We start from the raw sequence: 19,122 nt of genomic DNA on the forward strand, positions 1-19,122 counted from the left end.
TCATCCCTTGGATTTGAATTTCTTCAAGACTAACCCCCTAAGATCATCTCATTAATATGTTATTATGATTTCTACTGCACAGACTCTGTGGATACATGCTGTTATCCATAAATCTAATCCTTTTCTCCTCTATATTAAACTAAGGCATATGAACCAATCACTACCCATTTTAGTAAGGAAGACAACAGGCAGGGAACCTAAGCCTTCTGGTGCTCCATGCTTGATCTTGGCCTTGATTACATAGGTAACTTTTTGTATAGAAAAAAGAAATGACATTCTGAGTGCAGGGAACAGCTTGAATAAAGGACTAAAAGTATGAAGTGCATTGAATGTTTAGGAATGACTTCTGAGCGTTGAACAGGAGTGATGGGTAGCAGATAGACAAGTAATGGGGAGTGAGATGGGTAAGGTTGTTGAGGTAAGAGTGTCAAGGTCCTTAATAGAGCAGTAATAGAGCTTTCTTCTGGGGCTTTTGGGAGGCCCATGAGAAGCTTATTGTATAATACATGATATTGGCAGCTTAGCATTTACAATTTGATTCTAGAAACAAATTCCAGAACTGCAAACAAGGCAAACTTCACTAATTTGAAATTAATTGTGGAAAATATCTGATACCTTAGTGAAAAGTAAAGTTGTAGATTATTTTTATTTATTTACTATGTATGTATGTATGTATATATGTATGTATTTGGTACTGGGGATTGAATTCAGGGGCACTTGACCTCTGAGCCACATCCCCAGCCCTATTTCATATATTATTTAGAAACAGAGTCTCCCTGAGTTGCTTAGCACCTCACTTTTTGCTGAAGCTAACTTTGAATTCACGATCCTCCTGTCTCAGCCTCCCGAGCCACTAGGATTACAGGTATGCGCCACCACACCTGGTTAGTAGATTATTATTTTTTTTTTAAAGAGAGAGTGAGAGAGGGGAGAGAGAGAGAGAGAGAGAGAGAGAGAGAGAGAGAGAGAGAGAGAGAGAGAGAATTTTTAATATTTATTTTTTAGTTCTCGGCGGACACAACATCATTGTTGGTATGTGGTGCTGAGGATCGAACCCGGGCCGCACGCATGCGAGGCGAGCGCGCTACCGCTTGAGCCACATCCCCAGCCCCAGTAGATTATTTTTAAAGGAATACTATTTTATCACTTTCAGTTGCTACAAATATTATAAAGTAATATGTGCATCTATTCATTATAGAAGTGGAACCAATATACTTTAATTCACAATAGGCCTATATGAGATAAAAATGCATGATAAGCATGTAATTTGTCAAGCATGTAATTTGTCCATTTTGGTTGTTTTGTCATATAAGCATCATAACTAGGAGATCCATATCATATATTTCCAATTATTGGGTTCCAAACTACTGAGGGCCTTTTTAAAAATAAGGAACACTGATGTATCAAAACTATAGTGGGGGGCTAAGGTTGTGGCTCAGCGGTAGAATGCTTGTATAGTACCCATGAGGCACTGGGTTCAATCCTTAGCACCACATAAAAAGAAATAAATTAAATAGAGGTTAAAAAAATTCTAGTGGGTCAGGCATTAACAGAAGTTTAGAAATTTAAATGGACACAGTGGCACATGCCTGTAATTCCAGCGACTCAGGAGACTGAGGCAGGAGGATTGATCAGTTTGAGGCAAGCCTCAGCAACTCAGCGAGGCCCTCTGTAATGCAGTGAGACCATGTCTCAAAATAAAATAGAAACAAAGGCCTGGGTGATGTAGCTCAGTGGTAGAGCACCCCTAGGTTCAGTCCCAGCACCAAAACTAAACAAATAAATAAATAAAATCTTAAAATTTTTAAAAATTTCTTAAATAAAGGAGGGAGAAGAAGTTTTGGAATTTAGATATCAAAATTCATTTTTTAATCTAAAAATCAAAATTCTTGAGCCAAACTTTCGGAAAAGAACCATACTCCCCTTTGCTGCCAACTAAACAATCAGGTACAAGGCCCTGCCCTCTCTTCCCACCAGCAGCTATGAAGCTGCAATAGAGAGAGAGCACTTTGGCAGGAAGGTTCAGGTCAGTAGGTGTCTCTTCCTGCCAAGTGTAGAAAACCTGGAGCCTATGTTCAGGAAAGGTGTGTTTTGGGGCTAAAATAGCCAGCAAGAGAACAAGGCCAGTGTATTTGGGATGTGAAATGCATTCACTCAACAGGGATTCCCAGCCTGTGCAAGCAGGAAAACAGAACAAATGAGGAAAGACAGTTTGGTGGGAGAAACGAGCTAAGATACCCTAGAATCACATAAAAAGGGCCCTGTGTTCTCTGCTTTCCCCAGTCTGTGCCTGAGGGCTCACTGGAGCCACACCTCCTGGTCCCCTCTAGTAATATCACTGGTTCCTATATTGATTCAAACCCCAGCGCCACCAAGATCATTGGGGTGACCTTGGCCCAGGCCCTCACCCTCACTGAGCCTCAGGCTGCTCATTTGTCAATTAGAGATAATAATTGTTATTATGAGGCCATGCATGGCCTTTCACATATGGGGCTTAGCACAGGGGTGGGGGGGTCCTATTCCATCCCTCCGGGCTGTCCGCCTTTTTTACACAGTCCAGGGGCCCCCCCTCTCCTGGGCTACCACTGAGCTTTACCTAGAGAAGAAAGATGAATCAAAGTGTTTTATACATTGACTCTGGAAGGACTTCAGGCAGCAAACATGGGATGGCAGGTGCCTGTCCTGGATAGAACTTTTCAAAAAGCAAAAGGGCCTTTTTAAAAATAAGGAAAGGGGCAGGGTAGTGGTGGGAAGTTTGGATGACCATTCCCACCTGAATGGATGGAGCAGACTTACCTCTGTTGACTTTAGCCAAAGCCCTCTATGCCCCATTGTTCTTCTTCCACACTGAGTCAGCTGATCTAAGCTCTCCAGCCCCCTCCTGACTCAGGTCCCTCTCCCTGGCCAGCATGGAGGTGCTGCCCACTATGTTGCCCAAACTGCCTCCATCTCAACTTCCATCCAGACTACTTCATTGAATGGGTAAAGTGCAGACATTTCAGTCACAGGTCTGGCTGACAACTGGCCTGCTGCCTGACTGGCCAACAGTTCTCTTGGGGTTCCCTGGGCTCTACTTCATATGTTCCTGCCATCTCACCATCCTGGGAAGCTTCTCAAGATGTGTCCACCACACTCACCTCAACGTCTAGGGCACAGTGAAGTTGAAGGCCCTTGTTCCCCACTCATCAGCTTTGTTCCCACAGGCAAGTCACCTGACCCCTCCAATAGTCTTTTATCTACAAAAAAGGGAATACCCATTTTATACCTCACCTGAGTTTTGTAGAGTCACACATGAAGTTTTTTTGGAGGTGTTTTAGCACTGAAAAACAAAATACAGTGTGAGTTATGATGATAATTCTTTGCTGGGAAAATCTGCTGAGTGTTTGTATTAGGCTTTTCCAGTGCATGTCCAGAAGTTTCCATAGTTGTTCTAGCTACCCCCACATACACAGACACATAGCCAACGTAGCTTGTGTCCAGCAGAGTGTGTTGGCTCCACCTCCCTATGCTGGACATCAGTTTCCAGACAATCTGTGCAGAAGTTTTCTTCCCACGCCAAGGCTGTCCTTGGCCATATCAGTGAGAACTCGCTAGTGTGGCCTTTCAAACCACATGTTATGCCGCACCCTGCAGTTTGCCACTTAAAACCTGCCTTGTTCTTAAAACAGTTGGAGGTTCTCCTTGTAAATATGTACACAGCACAGCAAAAGAACTCCAGGCAAGGCAGATAACATTCTGACCCAGAATGCCTGGAGGCTGAACTATAATCCTGAGGCTGTTCCAGTCAATAGCCCAACTCTTTAATCTCCACAGTGTGGGTGGGTACCAGCCTGGAAGACGTGCTCACGCGAAGCTACAGTCACTTCCATCATTTCTCCTTAGGAGTCTCTCCCCACCCTGGTCTTGTTTAATGAAATCTGTTGCATACTTGCTCGTCCACCTGTGTTGTCTCCTGGAGTTTACTTTGAGAAACATCTGTGGCCCATAAGAGAGGGTCTTTGGGGGCTCACTGAACATCAACACCAACCAGCTATTGTCCTTGAAACAGGCCAGAAGGGACTCTTTCCCAGTGGCAGTCGGCTGAGGGCTGAGGGCTCACCTCCTGTGCCTGCCCAGCTACTACTTTGTTTTGCTTCTCAGTGCTGGGGATTGAACCCAGGGGTGCTCTACCACTGAGCTGTAACCCCAGACTCCACCCACCCCCCCACACACACTTTTTGAGATAGGGACTCCCCTTAAGGCCGACCTTGAACTTGTCATCCTCCTCCCTCTGAGGAATGTAGCTCAGTCACTGGGTTTAATCCCAAGTACTTAAAAAAAAAAAAGAATATCTCCATTGTCTGAACATGTAACAATGAATCCCACAAATGATTTCCACTATTATGTATGATAATAATGCACCAATGAAAAATATAGAAAAAGACTATAAAGAAAATAATTTAAAAAAATAACTCCATTTATGAATATCAGTTTTCTAATCTTACAAGACCTGATGATTGTTCACTAGGCACACGACCTCATTTCTTTCCTATCTCTCCTGAAGGTGCTTTTCCAAAAGCCTTTCTCATCTTCATCTGTTCCACCTCAGCCTTCCAGGAGTAAGATTGAGGAAGTGGTACATGAACAGTCTGCCAAAAGATAAGGCATGGACCAGAGGGGTTGTCCAGTTGTCCCTCGAGAGAATAGTGCAAACCTCACACTTCTCAGGGTGTCCAATGATTACTCAGAAACCAACAGTAATCAGGGTCCACACTGTCTGCCACTTCCCCTGAATTGGTGCTGAAGGTTGTAGACATGCATCAAGTCATGTAGATGGTTATTTAGTCCAGTCCTTTATTATTATTATTATTATTATTATTATTATTAAGAAACCTGAAGCCAGCTTAACTCAAGGATTTAACCCAATCATTTGACTAATTAGCCACAGAGCCAGGAGCAGAACCCAAATCCTCAGACAACTAGATCAAGACTTTCCCATGATGCCCCCTCCCTATGGACTGGGAGCACAGAGTGACATACACCTGATTATACCTGCCCCCCCTCATCTGTATGAAGCAGCCAATAGGACAAATATACCAAGACTATCAGGAAGCATGTTAAATTGTTCTACGATTTTAATGCAAAAGTAGAAACTCAGTAAAAATAACTAGTCCAACCATAGGTTGTGTAATGACTCAAGTCCTAGGAGGACAAAGGCTTAACTGGACTCTATGGCAGTTGTTATTACTTTATTGTCTAAAGTTCATCAGATTGAAGCAACTATAGGTCTGTGAGTTTATGTTTTGCCACCTTTGTTCAGATGAACATGGGTTTGGATTATTTACAGTACCAGGTGATTGCAAAATAGTTACTCTTTGAAAAATCATGAAGGATGGGCATGATACAATGAAAAGTCAACATAGAAGCTGTATGTTGCAAAAGAGAGAAAGGTTACCTTGGACATTGTTTAACTGAGGTAATAGATTTTGGAAAACAAGAGACAAGAGCTTTAGAACCCACAGGGGTCCTAGAATACTGCCTGCTTATTTAAAGATATCTGCAGAAAAAGAGATTGAAGGATTTCTACAAGTTCATACCAAAGGTTAGAGTCAGATCAAAGACTCACGCCTGATGTGTAAGTCCAGTATTCATATTGTATTTTGACAAAAGAAGGAAGAAGAATCTATAGTACTCCTTAAGAGTTAGTGGTTTTAATCCCTCCAACATGTATTATCTTACTTAGTGCTTATTACCATCCTGAGAAGTATAAGAAAGCTATTGCCCTTCATTTTGCAACTGGGGACATTAAACTCAAAGAAGATGAGGGAATTGCCCAAGATCACACCCATATATATATATATATATATATATATATATATATATATATATATATATATATATATACTAGGGATTGAATTCAGGGCCTCCTGAGTCTCAGGGATTATAGGAAGGCACCACCATACCCAACAAAAACTTATTTTTTTTTTTTTTGGTGATGCTGGGGATTGAGTCCAGGTGAACCCAGGACTTTGAGCATGTTAGGCAAGTGCCCTACCACTAAACCATATCTTCGCCCCCAAGATCATGCTTCTATTAGTGGCCTCAGAGCTGGCTACTATGCCTTCTGAATCCAGGTTCATCTAAGAAGTTGTATTATAAATCCATCTCGCCTTGCCATTCCTGGCCAACACATCTGTGCTCAGATATCCCTAACAAATTCTTGAACTGTCAACACTTTAGATGTTGTAAGGGACTTTATGGAATTACATAAGGAAAATGGATATAAGTTGAAGTACATATGCTTAGCTAAAACTATTGTGGAATTACAGAGCTTCCCTTTGCCTTTTGTACTTTATAAATATGAAAGCATTCAGATAAAAAATGCTTGACTGGTGTCTGATTCTGGAATGTTATTACATACCATATTATGAAGTATGTCAGATAGGGCCTCTTAAACTCCAGGTTGTAAGGAACTAATTGTTTGTTGGTTTGTTTTCTAATTTTCATCTGTCCCAGACCAGCAGTTCTGACAATACAATAAAAATGTATTAGTAGAAAAATAACCACTTGAATGTTGCACAGTGTCAAGCTTCCGTAAACATTTCTAACTATTCTCCATTTTCTGCACCAATCTTGTTGTAGGTCAGTTTGCAGAACAGCATGGATCTGCCCATCATACTTTGAGAAACACTCTTCAAAGGAATGCTATTTCTGAGAGAAATGCCCTGAAAAAAGAGTTCCTGGATTATTAGGGGGAATCCCATATGATAGAAAATGTTTGTATACAACACTTCCATATCAAGGGCTCTGAGAAGTTCTGCATTAAAGAAGCTTGTGTAATCATTAACTGATTTGACCTCATAACTCATTGTTCACAGAGTACCTTTTAACATCCTGAAGATTCATCCCCCAAACATAACTGCATCCATTTCTTGAAATACACTTGGTTCTGCCTTGCCTATTATGGGCAGAACAAGTCCCCAGGCATGCCTGAAATAGAAGCCTCTGTCCTTGCCCATGTCCTCATGCTCTTTTTTTTCTTTTTAAAGAGAGAGTGAGAGAGGAGAGAGAGAGAGAGAGAGAGAGAGAGAGAGAGAGAGAATTTTTTTTAATATTTATTTTTTAGTTCTCGGCGGACACAACATCTTTGTTTGTATGTGGTGCTGAGGATCGAACCCAGGCCGCACGCATGCCAGGCGAGTGCGCTACCGCTTGAGCCACATCCCCAGCCTTTTCTTTTTTTTTCTTTTCTTTTTTTTAGGTTCAAACAACAACTCTTTTTTTTTATTGGTTGTTCAAAACATTACAAAGCTCATGACATATCATCTTCCATACATTTGATTCAAGTGGGTTATGAACTCCCCTTTTTTACCCCAAATACAAGTTGCAGAATCACATCGGTTACACATCCACATTTTTACATAATACCATATTAATGACTGTTGTATTCTGCTACCTTTCCTATCCCCTACTATCCCCCCTCCCCTTCCCTCTCATTTTCCCTCTCTATCCCATCTGCTGTTGTTTAATTCTCTCCCTTGTTTTTTTCCCCTTTCCCCTCACAAATTCTTATATGTAATTTTGTGTAACAATGAGGGTCTCCTTCCATTTCCATACATTTTCCCTTCTCTCTCCCTTTCTCCCACCCCACTCGTCCCTGTTTAATGTTAATCTTTTCCTCATGCTCTTCTTCCCTGTTCTGATCTTAGTTGCTCTCTTTATATCAAAGAAGACATTTGGCATTTGTTTTTTAAGGATTGGCTAGCTTCACTTAGCATTATCTGCTCTAATGCCATCCATTTCCCTGCAAAATCCATGGTTTTGTCATTTTTAGTGCTGCGTAATACTCCATTGTATATAAATGCCACAGTTTTTTAATCCATTCATCTATTGAAGGGCATCTAGGTTGATTCCAAAGTCTAGCTATTGTGAATTGTGCTGCTATGATCATTGATGTGGCAGTATCCCTATAGTATGCTCTTTTAAGGTCCTCAGGGAATAGACCGAGAAGGGCGATAGCTGGGTCAAATGGTGGTTCCATTCCCAGTTTTCCTAGGAATCTCCATACTGCTTTCCATATTGGCTGCACCAATTTGCAGTCCCACCAGCAATGTACAAGTGTACCCTTTTCCCCACATCCTCACCAGCACTTATCAAACAACAACTCTTTATTCCCCAACTCTCACCGGCACTCTACACACACTTCCTGGGAACACACTCCCTCCACCAGGCTCTGCACGCCAATTCTCCTCATGCTCTTTTAAAAAATTTTTTTTCTTTATCACCTTTTACTTCTGTTGTGCACATTCTTTGACTTTTACCATCTTCCAGGTCTGCTTCATCCTGCTTCATGGCACTTGCAATTGGCAGCCTTACTCATAGAGATCAAAAATCACCTGACTGTCTGAGACAGCTTCCACTACAATTGGCCACTGAATCTGTCAAATATACCTGTTTGCCCACCTTCATGGAGGTGATTCATGATGGATCTTCTTCATCTTCAGGACTACCTTTCACAGTAAATCCAGTTCTATGATAAATATTTCTCTCTTTTTAATGGAAACTATATATCCATAAGAAAACACTACTGCCACCTAAAATACTTGCATTGCTATTCCCTCAGCATCAGCGCTTGTTCTTTCCCACTTTCACTTTACTCTTTATATCTCCACCCTGCACATGTGTGTAGACCCTCCAACCTCCATTTGATGGCTTTCTCCCTTATGATGGATAATCTCTACCCCAAAATGCATTCCTCAAACATTCCAAAGCATGACTGCCACTCATATGCTCTCAAAGGTTCTAACAGTTACAGTCCTGTGAAAGCTTCTAGAAGTATGACTTTATTTCTATAGGTTGCTCTTCCTCACCTCCTCTGGTCACAGGGAATCCTCAACAAGGTTTAGTCTATTCTCCACTCTACTGCTATCTCTGCCTTCTCTCCAACTTCTGCAGAGTTCTCTCCAGATATAACTGCATCCATTTATTCATTGACACAACCCCCAATCCCCACATGGGCTGTAGGTTTCTCTTCTACCTGCACTATTTAGGATGGCCTGGAAACTGAAAACTAGTCAGCCAGGTCCCTGCTCCAACAAAATCTTGCTTTCCAGGTTTTGGCATTGTAGTAGCTACAGTGCTTGAGATCTTGGGACAGGAACTTCCAAACTGAGTCCCCCCAGCCTTAGTACCATATAATACATTAGTCAATGTTCTCTGAAAAAATATATGTGTGTGTGTGTGTGTGTGTGTGTGTGTGTGTGTGTGCGCGCGCGCTTTAACACACATTATGAATTTTGAGGAAGAGGCTGTATTTAACAGTTTTAATAGTTTTCTCTGAATTTCTTGATCTGCAAACCATCTTTTCGCAGAACCTTTGCTAGAGACCCAATCATTCCTCTGATGCTATTTGGGAAATGCTGGCTCCAGGGTAGCCTTAGCCCCCTCAATCCTGCTAAGCACTGAGACCAGACTGGAGTCCTTTAAAAGTACATCTGGTTAGGTAGAAAACGGATCTATGTGATTTCCCTTAGCTCTTCCTTTTGAATGATAGATAAGTCCAGGCTTCAACCAACACTGTTATTTACTTTTCCATAGGTGCATGTTGTGTAATTTATCATCTAGAGCCCTAATGACGTCCAAGTCTATATTTCTAGCCCAGACTTCTCCCCTGAGCTCCAAACCCCATTCATCCTACTGTCTGCTGGATGACCACCTATTGAAGATCTTTAACAGAATGTCCTGCAAGCACTTCCAGTACATTTCATCCGATATAGAAGTAATTGCTGCCCTCATAAAACGCATCTCTGCATTCCCAAGGGTCCCAGTACTTCCCTCCAACCAGATACGGGGAGATGTTCTAAACTCTACCATCACAGCCAAGTTATTATTCCTCTCAATTCTATCTCCTAAGAAGGGCTTCTCTGTCCTCAACTGCCATTGTCTAATTTGGGGTACTCATTACTGCAGTTTTCTGTCTTCTATCTTAGGTCGGGCTTTCTGGGAAGCAAACTTTAAGTTTCTGAGATTTCCGTGGGAAGGTTGTTGGAGGGTGCATGCGAGAGAGATTAACACCTTTGTGAGGAGTGGAGAAAGTAAGTTGAACTGCACTGTAGTTGCAAGAATAACTTCAACCAATCCTCCAGGGTGCTCTGGAACTGTATGACCCTTACGACTTATCCAAACTTGATGTAAGGGATTGAGGTGAGGGGACCTTAAAGTAACAAATTCCACTCTCCTTGACCACCACCACTCACCCTGCCATCTCCTACTGCTCCCACCTGCCACTGGATGTGAGAAGCACCCATCCCAACCCAGGGATCTCAGCTGAGAGTCACCAGCAACTAGGTATGAGGGCCTCAGCCTTCAAAGGAAGCAGAGTAGAGCAGGACATCATTCACCACAATGTCTTGCTGCTTTCCAGGTTGTCCCCCAAAACACCATCAGAAGGGTTTTCTGATCCCAAACTTAATCATATTACCTCCTTTCAGTAACTCCTCCTTACCCACAAGATGATTCAAATATGATCTGTCTGATGGAAGTTTATCTCCCTTGGCTCTTCCCCTCACATGCACACTTAAACCACAAATACCATGATGGTGCTCTTTCTCAGTCCCTTACCAATGCTGCTCCTCAGCTGGGAAGGATACCCACTTCTCTTACCAGCAGACATCCATTTAGCCTTTAGGGCTCATCTTAGTAACTTGTCTGAAATGCCTTTCTTATTAACCTCAAAGAGAGGTAATAATATGCTTGCAATTATTTGCTTATATGACCACTAGACAGATCTTCTTATGAGCTGAGCCTGGATTATATTCATAGAGTGTGAATGAATGAATTAGTCAGCCATGGTCATCATGTACCAGTCTCCTCCTACTGGGGTTAACTCAAACTAACTCGAGTTGACTTTAATCTACTCATTTTTTTTTCAAGGACTTAATTTGGTTGCTCCTTGAAAGCTGCAGGCCCCAGAAGGAAGAACTCTATTTAGGGAATCTTACTTCTGAAGCTCTTTCTCTAGTATTTACTAATGATTGGACCAATGGTCTTTTAAGTGGGGTGAATGCATTCCAGAGCCTAGGCAAGCTGATGTATCTGGAGAAGAGAATTCCTATGTCTATTCGTGTCTGTGTTACCCCTTTTAAAATTCCTACATTTTATGTATTCCTGTATTTTATTATGTGCATAATATAGTAGTATAGTAACACATGTCTAATTTATAAATAACATAAGGGAGTCTATACTCAAAAAAAAATTTTAGGTGCTTGTTATGGAACTCAAGGCATCACACACTTTAAGCATGTCTTCACTGAGCTACACCCTTGGCCTTGTGAACATTTTTTTAAAACTAAATAACACATTGTTTTTATTTTTTTAAAAAATTGGAGATCTTTTGATTGGACTTCAAAGATTGGAGGCTTCTTCAGCTTTCACCTACTAGCACATCGGCTGATCTCTTGCAGAGCTAATTTGTATGGCAGGTACCTAGGTTGTAGAGGAACTTGGAAATCTGGGATCTGGAATAACTAGGAATGAAAGGTAGAAGCTTAGACAGAGGAGCAAGCCATTTAGAGAAAGCACAGAGCCCGAATCTAGCCAAAGCTGGTGAAACAACTAGCCAGGGACTGAGAACCCACAGCACACAGAGAGTGAGGTGAAAAAGGAAGCGCCCGCAGACAAGGATGCCAACTAGAGGTATAAAGTGTGAGAGTGGCAGTCCTGACCCCCCAGGGAGGTCTACATGCTCTACTGCTTCTTGTGGTTGGAGAGAGAGGTGTAGCCAGCCAGTGTGAAGATGGCAGTAGCTGTTCCAGAGTGCCTATGTAGGGGCCCAAAAGGCAACAGTCTGATAGGAGTCAGGGCACAGGAGGCTTGTTTTCAAGCTGTATCAACACGAATAGAGCACAGTTTCTACTGGGGTGTATGGTTAGGGATTGATTGATAATGGAGATGGGGAGGGGGATGGATGTTGTGAGTAATGTAGCCCTTAGTGCCCTTTGGCATGAGGAAATCAGTGAGTCACATTAGGCTGGAAAGATGAGAAAGACGCTGGTCTAGCACCAACCTGTGGGGGCCCAAGGGCCACATCGGAATGGTGTACTGGAATAGCTCTGGCATCAAAGAAGCAGCTTCATGATACAGGACCAGAAAGGCAGGCACAAGGACTGGGTCTCTCAATGGGAAACCAGGTAAGGGAGGAGGGGACTCCAAGAGCAAGACTTATACAAGAAGCCAAATGGATACAGAGAAACCCCAAAATGAAAATGGCTAGAGTTTTCTTTTCTTTTCTTTCCCTTCCCTTCCCTTCCCTTTTCTTTTCTTTCCTTTCTCAGTTCTGGGTAATCAAATCTAGAATCTCATCAAACTCAGAATCTCATCTGTGCTAGGCAAACTACCAACTGAGCCACAACCTTTGCCCCAAAATCTTATGTGCAGAGTTTCCTGGAACAGAAAAAAGATCAGCAGGGAAACAAATGCAATTCGTTTTTATTCCTTTAGACTCTCAGTTGGACTGTTGCTCTTCTACCAAAAGCAGACCATAAACCTCTAAGGTCTACCTAAAATCAGTTCTTGCTGATAATACCTTGCATTAGTGAAGCATTTCAGTTACCATGAACTTTTATATGTTATTTCATAGTATAACCCGCAAGGTAATTATTCTTATATCCACTCTGCAGAGGGAAAAATCATAGTTTAAAGTGATCAGTTCATTAATTAAGAGGTTTGTACTCTACAATGAGGAATCTGAGGCCCAGATGGAATTACCTGATATACATAAGTCAAAAAGTAGATACCCATCAAAGATGGAACCCATGCCTAAGATCTTAGATGCTAGAGCTATTCCAGTACACCTTACCTGTGTCCCAGTTCTCTGTTCTTTTCCAATACTTTCCTTTGACCCCTCTGTGGCATTTCAATCAGATTTCAGCAGAGAGAAAGCAGGCCATCAGGAATGGCTAAAAAAAATTATTGGCCCAGTCCTTCTATTCCTGATCCCCCAGGTAATTTGTTCTAACATCTTCTGTTTCTTTGCAGCATGCAAAAGGAAAGAGCAAGAACATGGGAAAGATAGAGGCAACACACCCAAAAAGCCCAGGTTGGTCTTCACAGATGTCCAGCGACGAACTCTACATGCAATATTCAAGGAAAATAAGCGTCCATCCAAAGAATTGCAAATCACCATTTCCCAGCAGCTGGGGTTGGAGCTGAGCACGGTCAGCAACTTCTTCATGAACGCAAGGAGGAGGAGTCTGGACAAGTGGCAGGACGAGGGCAGCTCCAATTCAGGCAACTCATCTTCTTCATCAAGCACTTGTACCAAAGCATGAAGAAAGAACCACAAACTAAAACCTCGGTGGAAAAGCTTTAAATAAAAAACAAAACAAAAAAATTTTTAAAGACCAGGACCTCAAGATAGCAGGTTTATACTTAGAAATATTTGAAGAAAAAAAAAAGTGATATTTATAGTCCAAAGAAACCAAAGACTTAGCTCACCTGCATTCTGACTTTGTTCGGAGACACACACTTCAGCAGGGCGACGACTCGGCAAGAAGTTATGAGTGGGAAAACACTGGATCTCACACCTTCAATCCCTGATCATTCTCGCTGTGCTTGGCTGTTTAGTGGTTTGGAGCATAGTGATTTTGAGCCATTGTGTGGACAGTTTTAAGATCGTTATCTGTTCCACTGTACCATGAAGGTGTATGGTGTCTCAGTACTGTGTGTGGTTACACTCGCATGTACACACACACACATACACACACATACACACACACACACACACACACCACGTACACCACCAGTGGTTGAAAACTTAGGCAGGGCTGGTCTTCAGGAAGAGTTGTGCTGTAGGAGTGCAACCAATATGGTGTGGGGTTGTCTGAGTTCATTGTATTAAGAGTGTGATTTTGCTCGTCTAGCCCAGTGTTTGAACCTGCCAGGCTCACAACCTAAATGCAGATTCAAACCCAGCAAGGAAAATTTGAATGACACCTAAACCAGTGCATTCTCTTTGTTTGTTAAGGAATGTTCAGATATTTTTTAAGAAATGAAACAAGAGTCCATCCATTAAAAAAAATCACCTAGGTACCAAAGAACACACTTGATATTATAGTGCAGGTATTTTATTGCAATGATTTTAATAACCAAAGCTATTTTTACACAAGATACTATGGAAAGTTATACGTATGAACTGATCTCGCTGGAATACACACGCCACATAGATCCACAGCTATTATTTATGACTCTTGAAGCATTTGAAATATGAGTTTTCAGAAATGGCAAGAAAGAATGTAGCTTCAGGGAAGCAATTAATATCACGGCAGAGAGGTCAATGCAGTACACATGTACATCCAGGTGGGACACTCCTCTCCAGGATTCATAAATGTCACTTACATAGAAAAATGGACACAATACCATAATCTGTACATAGCTGAGAAAACTCAAGGATCCTTCTAAAATAGGACCCCATTTGCACCACTAGAAAACTAAGTTTAACAAGGGCAACTAAATTAGAAACTTTATTCAAAGTGGCTAAAGTGAACATGCCAAAGTGACGAGTTTTAGTAAAAGAACTTAGATTAATTTGACTTCAATTTGCTTAATGCATTTGGTACCAAATATCTTTAAATTTTTTTACAAACATAAATAAGGTGAGCAGACTAACATTATTATTAAAATTAATGTCTAAGAATTTGTAATCATCCTAAAAAATAATCATAGTGATTTTATTGCCAATCTCAGACACTTTATGACTTGGACATGTATAAGACAGGATGTGCTACTGAGAAGTGTTGGAATTGGTGGAACTGCATAGAGAAAGCCAGAATTCTAATGGAACACAAGATTTTTGGTTCTATTAGTATTATGCAACTTATTTCACTAAGCATAGCCTTCAAAACATACTACATTCTTTCTTGCTACTGCATGAAACTGGAAATTTTATAACATAGATTCCAGAGGCAGATTAAAAATTAGGCCTGAGCTTCCAAATACACAATTTTAAATTTCTGTTTCTTCAAATCACTCAATTGAGACCATGTAAGTCAAGGCAAAAATAAGAAGATAATAATGTTGTACTAGTGGTACCCTTGTGAATCACTTGATTCCCAGAAACTTCTCTTGAATCATAACTTATATAAATAGATGTCTGTACTACCATTAGGTAAAGAATTGGATACTCTTAGTTAATTACCACATCTATCTAGAAATATAAAACTAAAAATTATCATCCTAACAATGAGTTGCTTATTGAGATTCACTTCAAATGCTGAAGAAAAAAAATTAAATTATCTTGACACAAAACCTAATTCCTTAGGATCAAATCTCAGCATCTTATCTGTGTTTAAAACAGTCAGGCACCTGGAGGGCTGAAGCTAAACCAACAGGCCATCTGTCTATCTCTCCTGAAGTCTGCTGTAGACTGAGAAAAGGAAACTACATGTACTTCTCCTATAATGGAATACTACATTTGCCTTGACATATTTTGTCTTAGTATTTTTTTTAAATTTCATCCAAAGTTTCAGCTTAAAATTTTCCCTTCTAAATATGGCACAATTATAGTTCAGCTGTTGAGAGACTATTTAAATGGCCACCCTTCAAGATTTACTAAAAGTATAATCTTATCAAGGACATAAACAAAAAGGAAAAAACATGAATAGCATTTTCTCTCTTCAGGAATGGAGGGAGGTGGGGGTACAGCTATATAATGTATTTATAATTTAGGAGGGAGGAAAGCCTTATTTGTTTAAAGCATGAGAATTTAAAATGCAGGGAAATTCAAACTGTGTCTACACACAATCTTACCAAATTTTAGTACTCCAGGAAAAAGAAAAAAAAAACTGAATTCAGACAACCATGTTGGTCTTTTTCTTTTTTATTGTACTACCCTCAAAATTAATCCAACTGCATTTTGCATTTCAACCAATTATTTTGGTGCTGTGTAGACACAGTCTCAAAGAATATCACTACACATTAAATATCCAACCACAATGTTTTTTTTTTAAAAAAAAAATAACCAGTTATCTTACTTGCTGACACCAAAGATGATTTTCATACCAGCATTGAATTTGCACCCATTATGCAATTTCAGGGCCTAGAGATATATTTTCTCATAAACAGATGCACAAATCAGAGCCTGAAAAGCAATTTTTTTTACTTAACTACTAAAGCATACACACAACCTTTTCTTTTTAGAAATCATAATGAACAAGCAGCTCCTCACAAGCAATACACTTACCCCATCATGTATGACTGATTCTTTATGTGTTTCTGAACTGGCAGGTAGTAAAAAATGCTTCCATTCCTCCTTAGTGTAGCATTAATTTATGGCTCCTGTTTTTGAACCTACCACATTTAACAGAGCAGGTCACGTGCCATTTGTTCACTTTTCATTTCTCAATCCTTTAGCAAAAATTCAACTGAAAAAAGATATCTTGCTCTTTCATTTGTATGTTTATAAATAACAAAACTGCACTTCAAATGATCCTTTTTTTTTTTTTTTGGTAGAATGGAAGTTAGTCTGTTTTTTGTTTTTGGACATACATCATTCAGGTTCTCTCATAATTGGAAGCTTTCCTAAAAGAGGGCCAAGAGGTATGAAGTCTGGACAACACAAAAACCCAGACTACAGTAAATGTTCAGGTTAGAGAGTTCTGGATGTCAGGAACTCAGTAGTTCAATCCCTGATACAGCTGGAATAGACCCCAGAGACCAAAGAAAATGTATGGGGAAGTCCAGAAGTTCTAACTGAACATGTCATTCATTGTGCCCCCCAAAAGTGTAATTAGTTTTCCAGGAAACTATAGAAGCACTATGCTACATTTGGACTCATTCCACTCCCATTGCTACCCCAGGTGAATAACCCATCTTTTTGCAGGTTAAATGCAAATTTTGCTATACCAAAGAGTCCTAGGACATTTTCACATGAGCTATAAAGACATTTTTTCCCCAAGAACTTCCTCCCTTCTTTGTACATAAAGGATGAAAACTATGCATCTAGCAAACAAAGAGAAAGCACTTCTCCCTTTTCTATCTAGTTGTTTAGGGTACATTCAAATGCCAGAGGCTGTTTTGAGACACATTTGGCCTTCTGGATTATTATTGTGGTGTGGTTAGCTTTACAGTACATTTGGTAACTATTTCCTAAATAGTAAGGACAAAGAAGCAGAAGGTAAGAAATAGCTACTTCCACGTGTTAAAAAAAAAAGAAAAAAAAAAGAAAAAAAAAGTGTAAAGATCTACTATTTATAGTGTGAACCAAAGACGCTACCTCACTCAATTTCCATTGGTGATTTTAATCACATTGATGATACCAAAGAATACCAAAGATATTTTCATGCCGGCCTTGGTCTGCAGAGGGAATTCCGCCCCCACCCTTCCCCCACCTCCTCTCCCCTCCTCACTCTTCACTCAGTGTGTAAACTTGTCTTCATTCTTAATAATAATAAGGTAACGGTAACAACAACGTTAGGAAATACTACTCTTATTACTGCTAGTTCTTCTTGTAAATCTCTAGGCAAACATGTTGCAAACTTTGTAAACTCCTAGGATGAGTGCCTTGCTTGAACCAAAGTGTTAAACCGCTGTTAACCTCTCTCACCTTATACTCTTTGAATACCTCAGCCTCTTAGAAAGGCCACTAATGAAAAAAAAAAAAAAAAGGAATAATTATTCACCGTGGTGCTTTTTCCGTGCAACCATGCAATGAAACTTTCTTTGATACCAAAGGATGACTTCCCCCCACCCCCAATTTCTTGCTGATAAACCAAAGCTCCTCCTTGTTCCCTCTCAAGGTCCTCTCCATTTCCCTGGGTCCCTTCACCAGGCAGGCCGTGCATCACTTTTACCAATTTCTCCAAATACCTCATAGTAATAAAGTTTTAGGGTTATGTTGTATAGAGAGTCTATGTGATAAGGCAGAACTTACTAGTTTGATAATTGTTAAGGTTACTTTAAAAAAAACTTTATAATTCTTATTTATTTTGTAGTTTGTATGTTTGGGATGTTCCCTTCCCTTCCCCTTTGGTTTGGGGTTTATTTTCTTGGCAGAACTGCTCTGTTGCTCAAGGAAGACTTAATTTCTGGATATGTTCCCCAGGTGGGTTAAGGGTTGTGTAAAAATGCAAGAATGGAGTAAGAAATGGTTTTCATTTTGACAGTTACTTATGAAGGTTTTGTGTTTCATAGAAAATTTGTTTCCACAGGGTAAAACAAAACAAAAATATATATATAAATATATATATAATCTCTTTTTTGTGAAACTGGTTCCTATTTTTCTCTATAATGTGCTGTGATTTTTTAATTTAATTACATTTTATATGAGCTTATTTAATCACTGCTTTAATTTATGACTGTGTAGTTTTAAAAATGTATATAGTAGAATCAAATGGCCAAAGCTTTCTGTTACAATCTTTTTGTTCTTGATGCTAAGATTAGCTGGAGGCAGGAGCTTCTCTTAACTGCAGGGTGTTATCTTTAGTTTTTCTTAGCAGGCACTTCCACACGTGCTGTGAACACTGCCAGGTCTGCCCTCAAAAACTTGTACATGCCAAAAAAAGTGTTTCAAGGTAGTCCTTTCTGTCATTTAGAAAGAAGAAAGGCATTATTCATGTTCTTCCTTTAATTTATTAATTTTATTATTTTAAATTTATTTTTTGGAAAAAAATTACTTTGCATGTAAAATCTGAAAATCCAAAGAATTTAAGACTTTTTTTTTTAAATGTTTCCAAGCACCGACATTTGTGAGATACTTTTCTACTTTTTTTTTTCAACATTCAAACAGGTATGAGAAGTAAAGAGAGTAAAAACAGAGACAAGCTAACTTGAATTTGGAAATCCTCTGTTTCCCTAAGTTTCTAAATTTCTTCCAGGCAAGGGCAGGCCTAGAGACATTTCTTTTTGCAAAGCTTAGAGCTTAACTAGAGTCATGTCCTTAAAAAGAAAGTCAAGCTGATCCATCCTGGTGGGTCTGACAGCTCCTGGAAGAACCCAAACAATTGTTCAGCCTTGTTTTCTTAAAAAAAAAAATGTTTCAGAGTTGCATATTCCTGCCCCCAACCCCCAACCTTCCCACATATCCCTACCACAATTGGAAGACTTACCTTTGAATGTCAGGTTCCCCGGGAATGAATCCACCCCAGAGCT

The 19,122-nt window shown here is 40.1% G+C and overlaps 1 protein-coding gene across 1 annotated transcript in view; it reads left to right on the plus strand.

Annotated features, from left to right (window-relative positions):
• The window catches only part of ONECUT1 (one cut homeobox 1), a gene marked incomplete at both ends in the record, with an annotated part of 36,707 nt that extends 23,400 nt beyond the window's left edge, over window positions 1–13,307 (plus strand). The window contains one exon of the mRNA XM_081290016.1: window positions 13,015–13,307. Within this exon, the coding sequence (XP_081146142.1) occupies window positions 13,015–13,307 (293 nt within the window). The remainder of the gene's footprint in view (window positions 1–13,014) is intronic.
• Window positions 13,308–19,122: the final 5,815 nt, after the last annotated feature.

This window comes from Spermophilus citellus, assembly GCF_964194105.1.
Source record: "Spermophilus citellus genome assembly, chromosome: 4".
Lineage (NCBI taxonomy): Eukaryota > Metazoa > Chordata > Mammalia > Rodentia > Sciuridae > Spermophilus > Spermophilus citellus.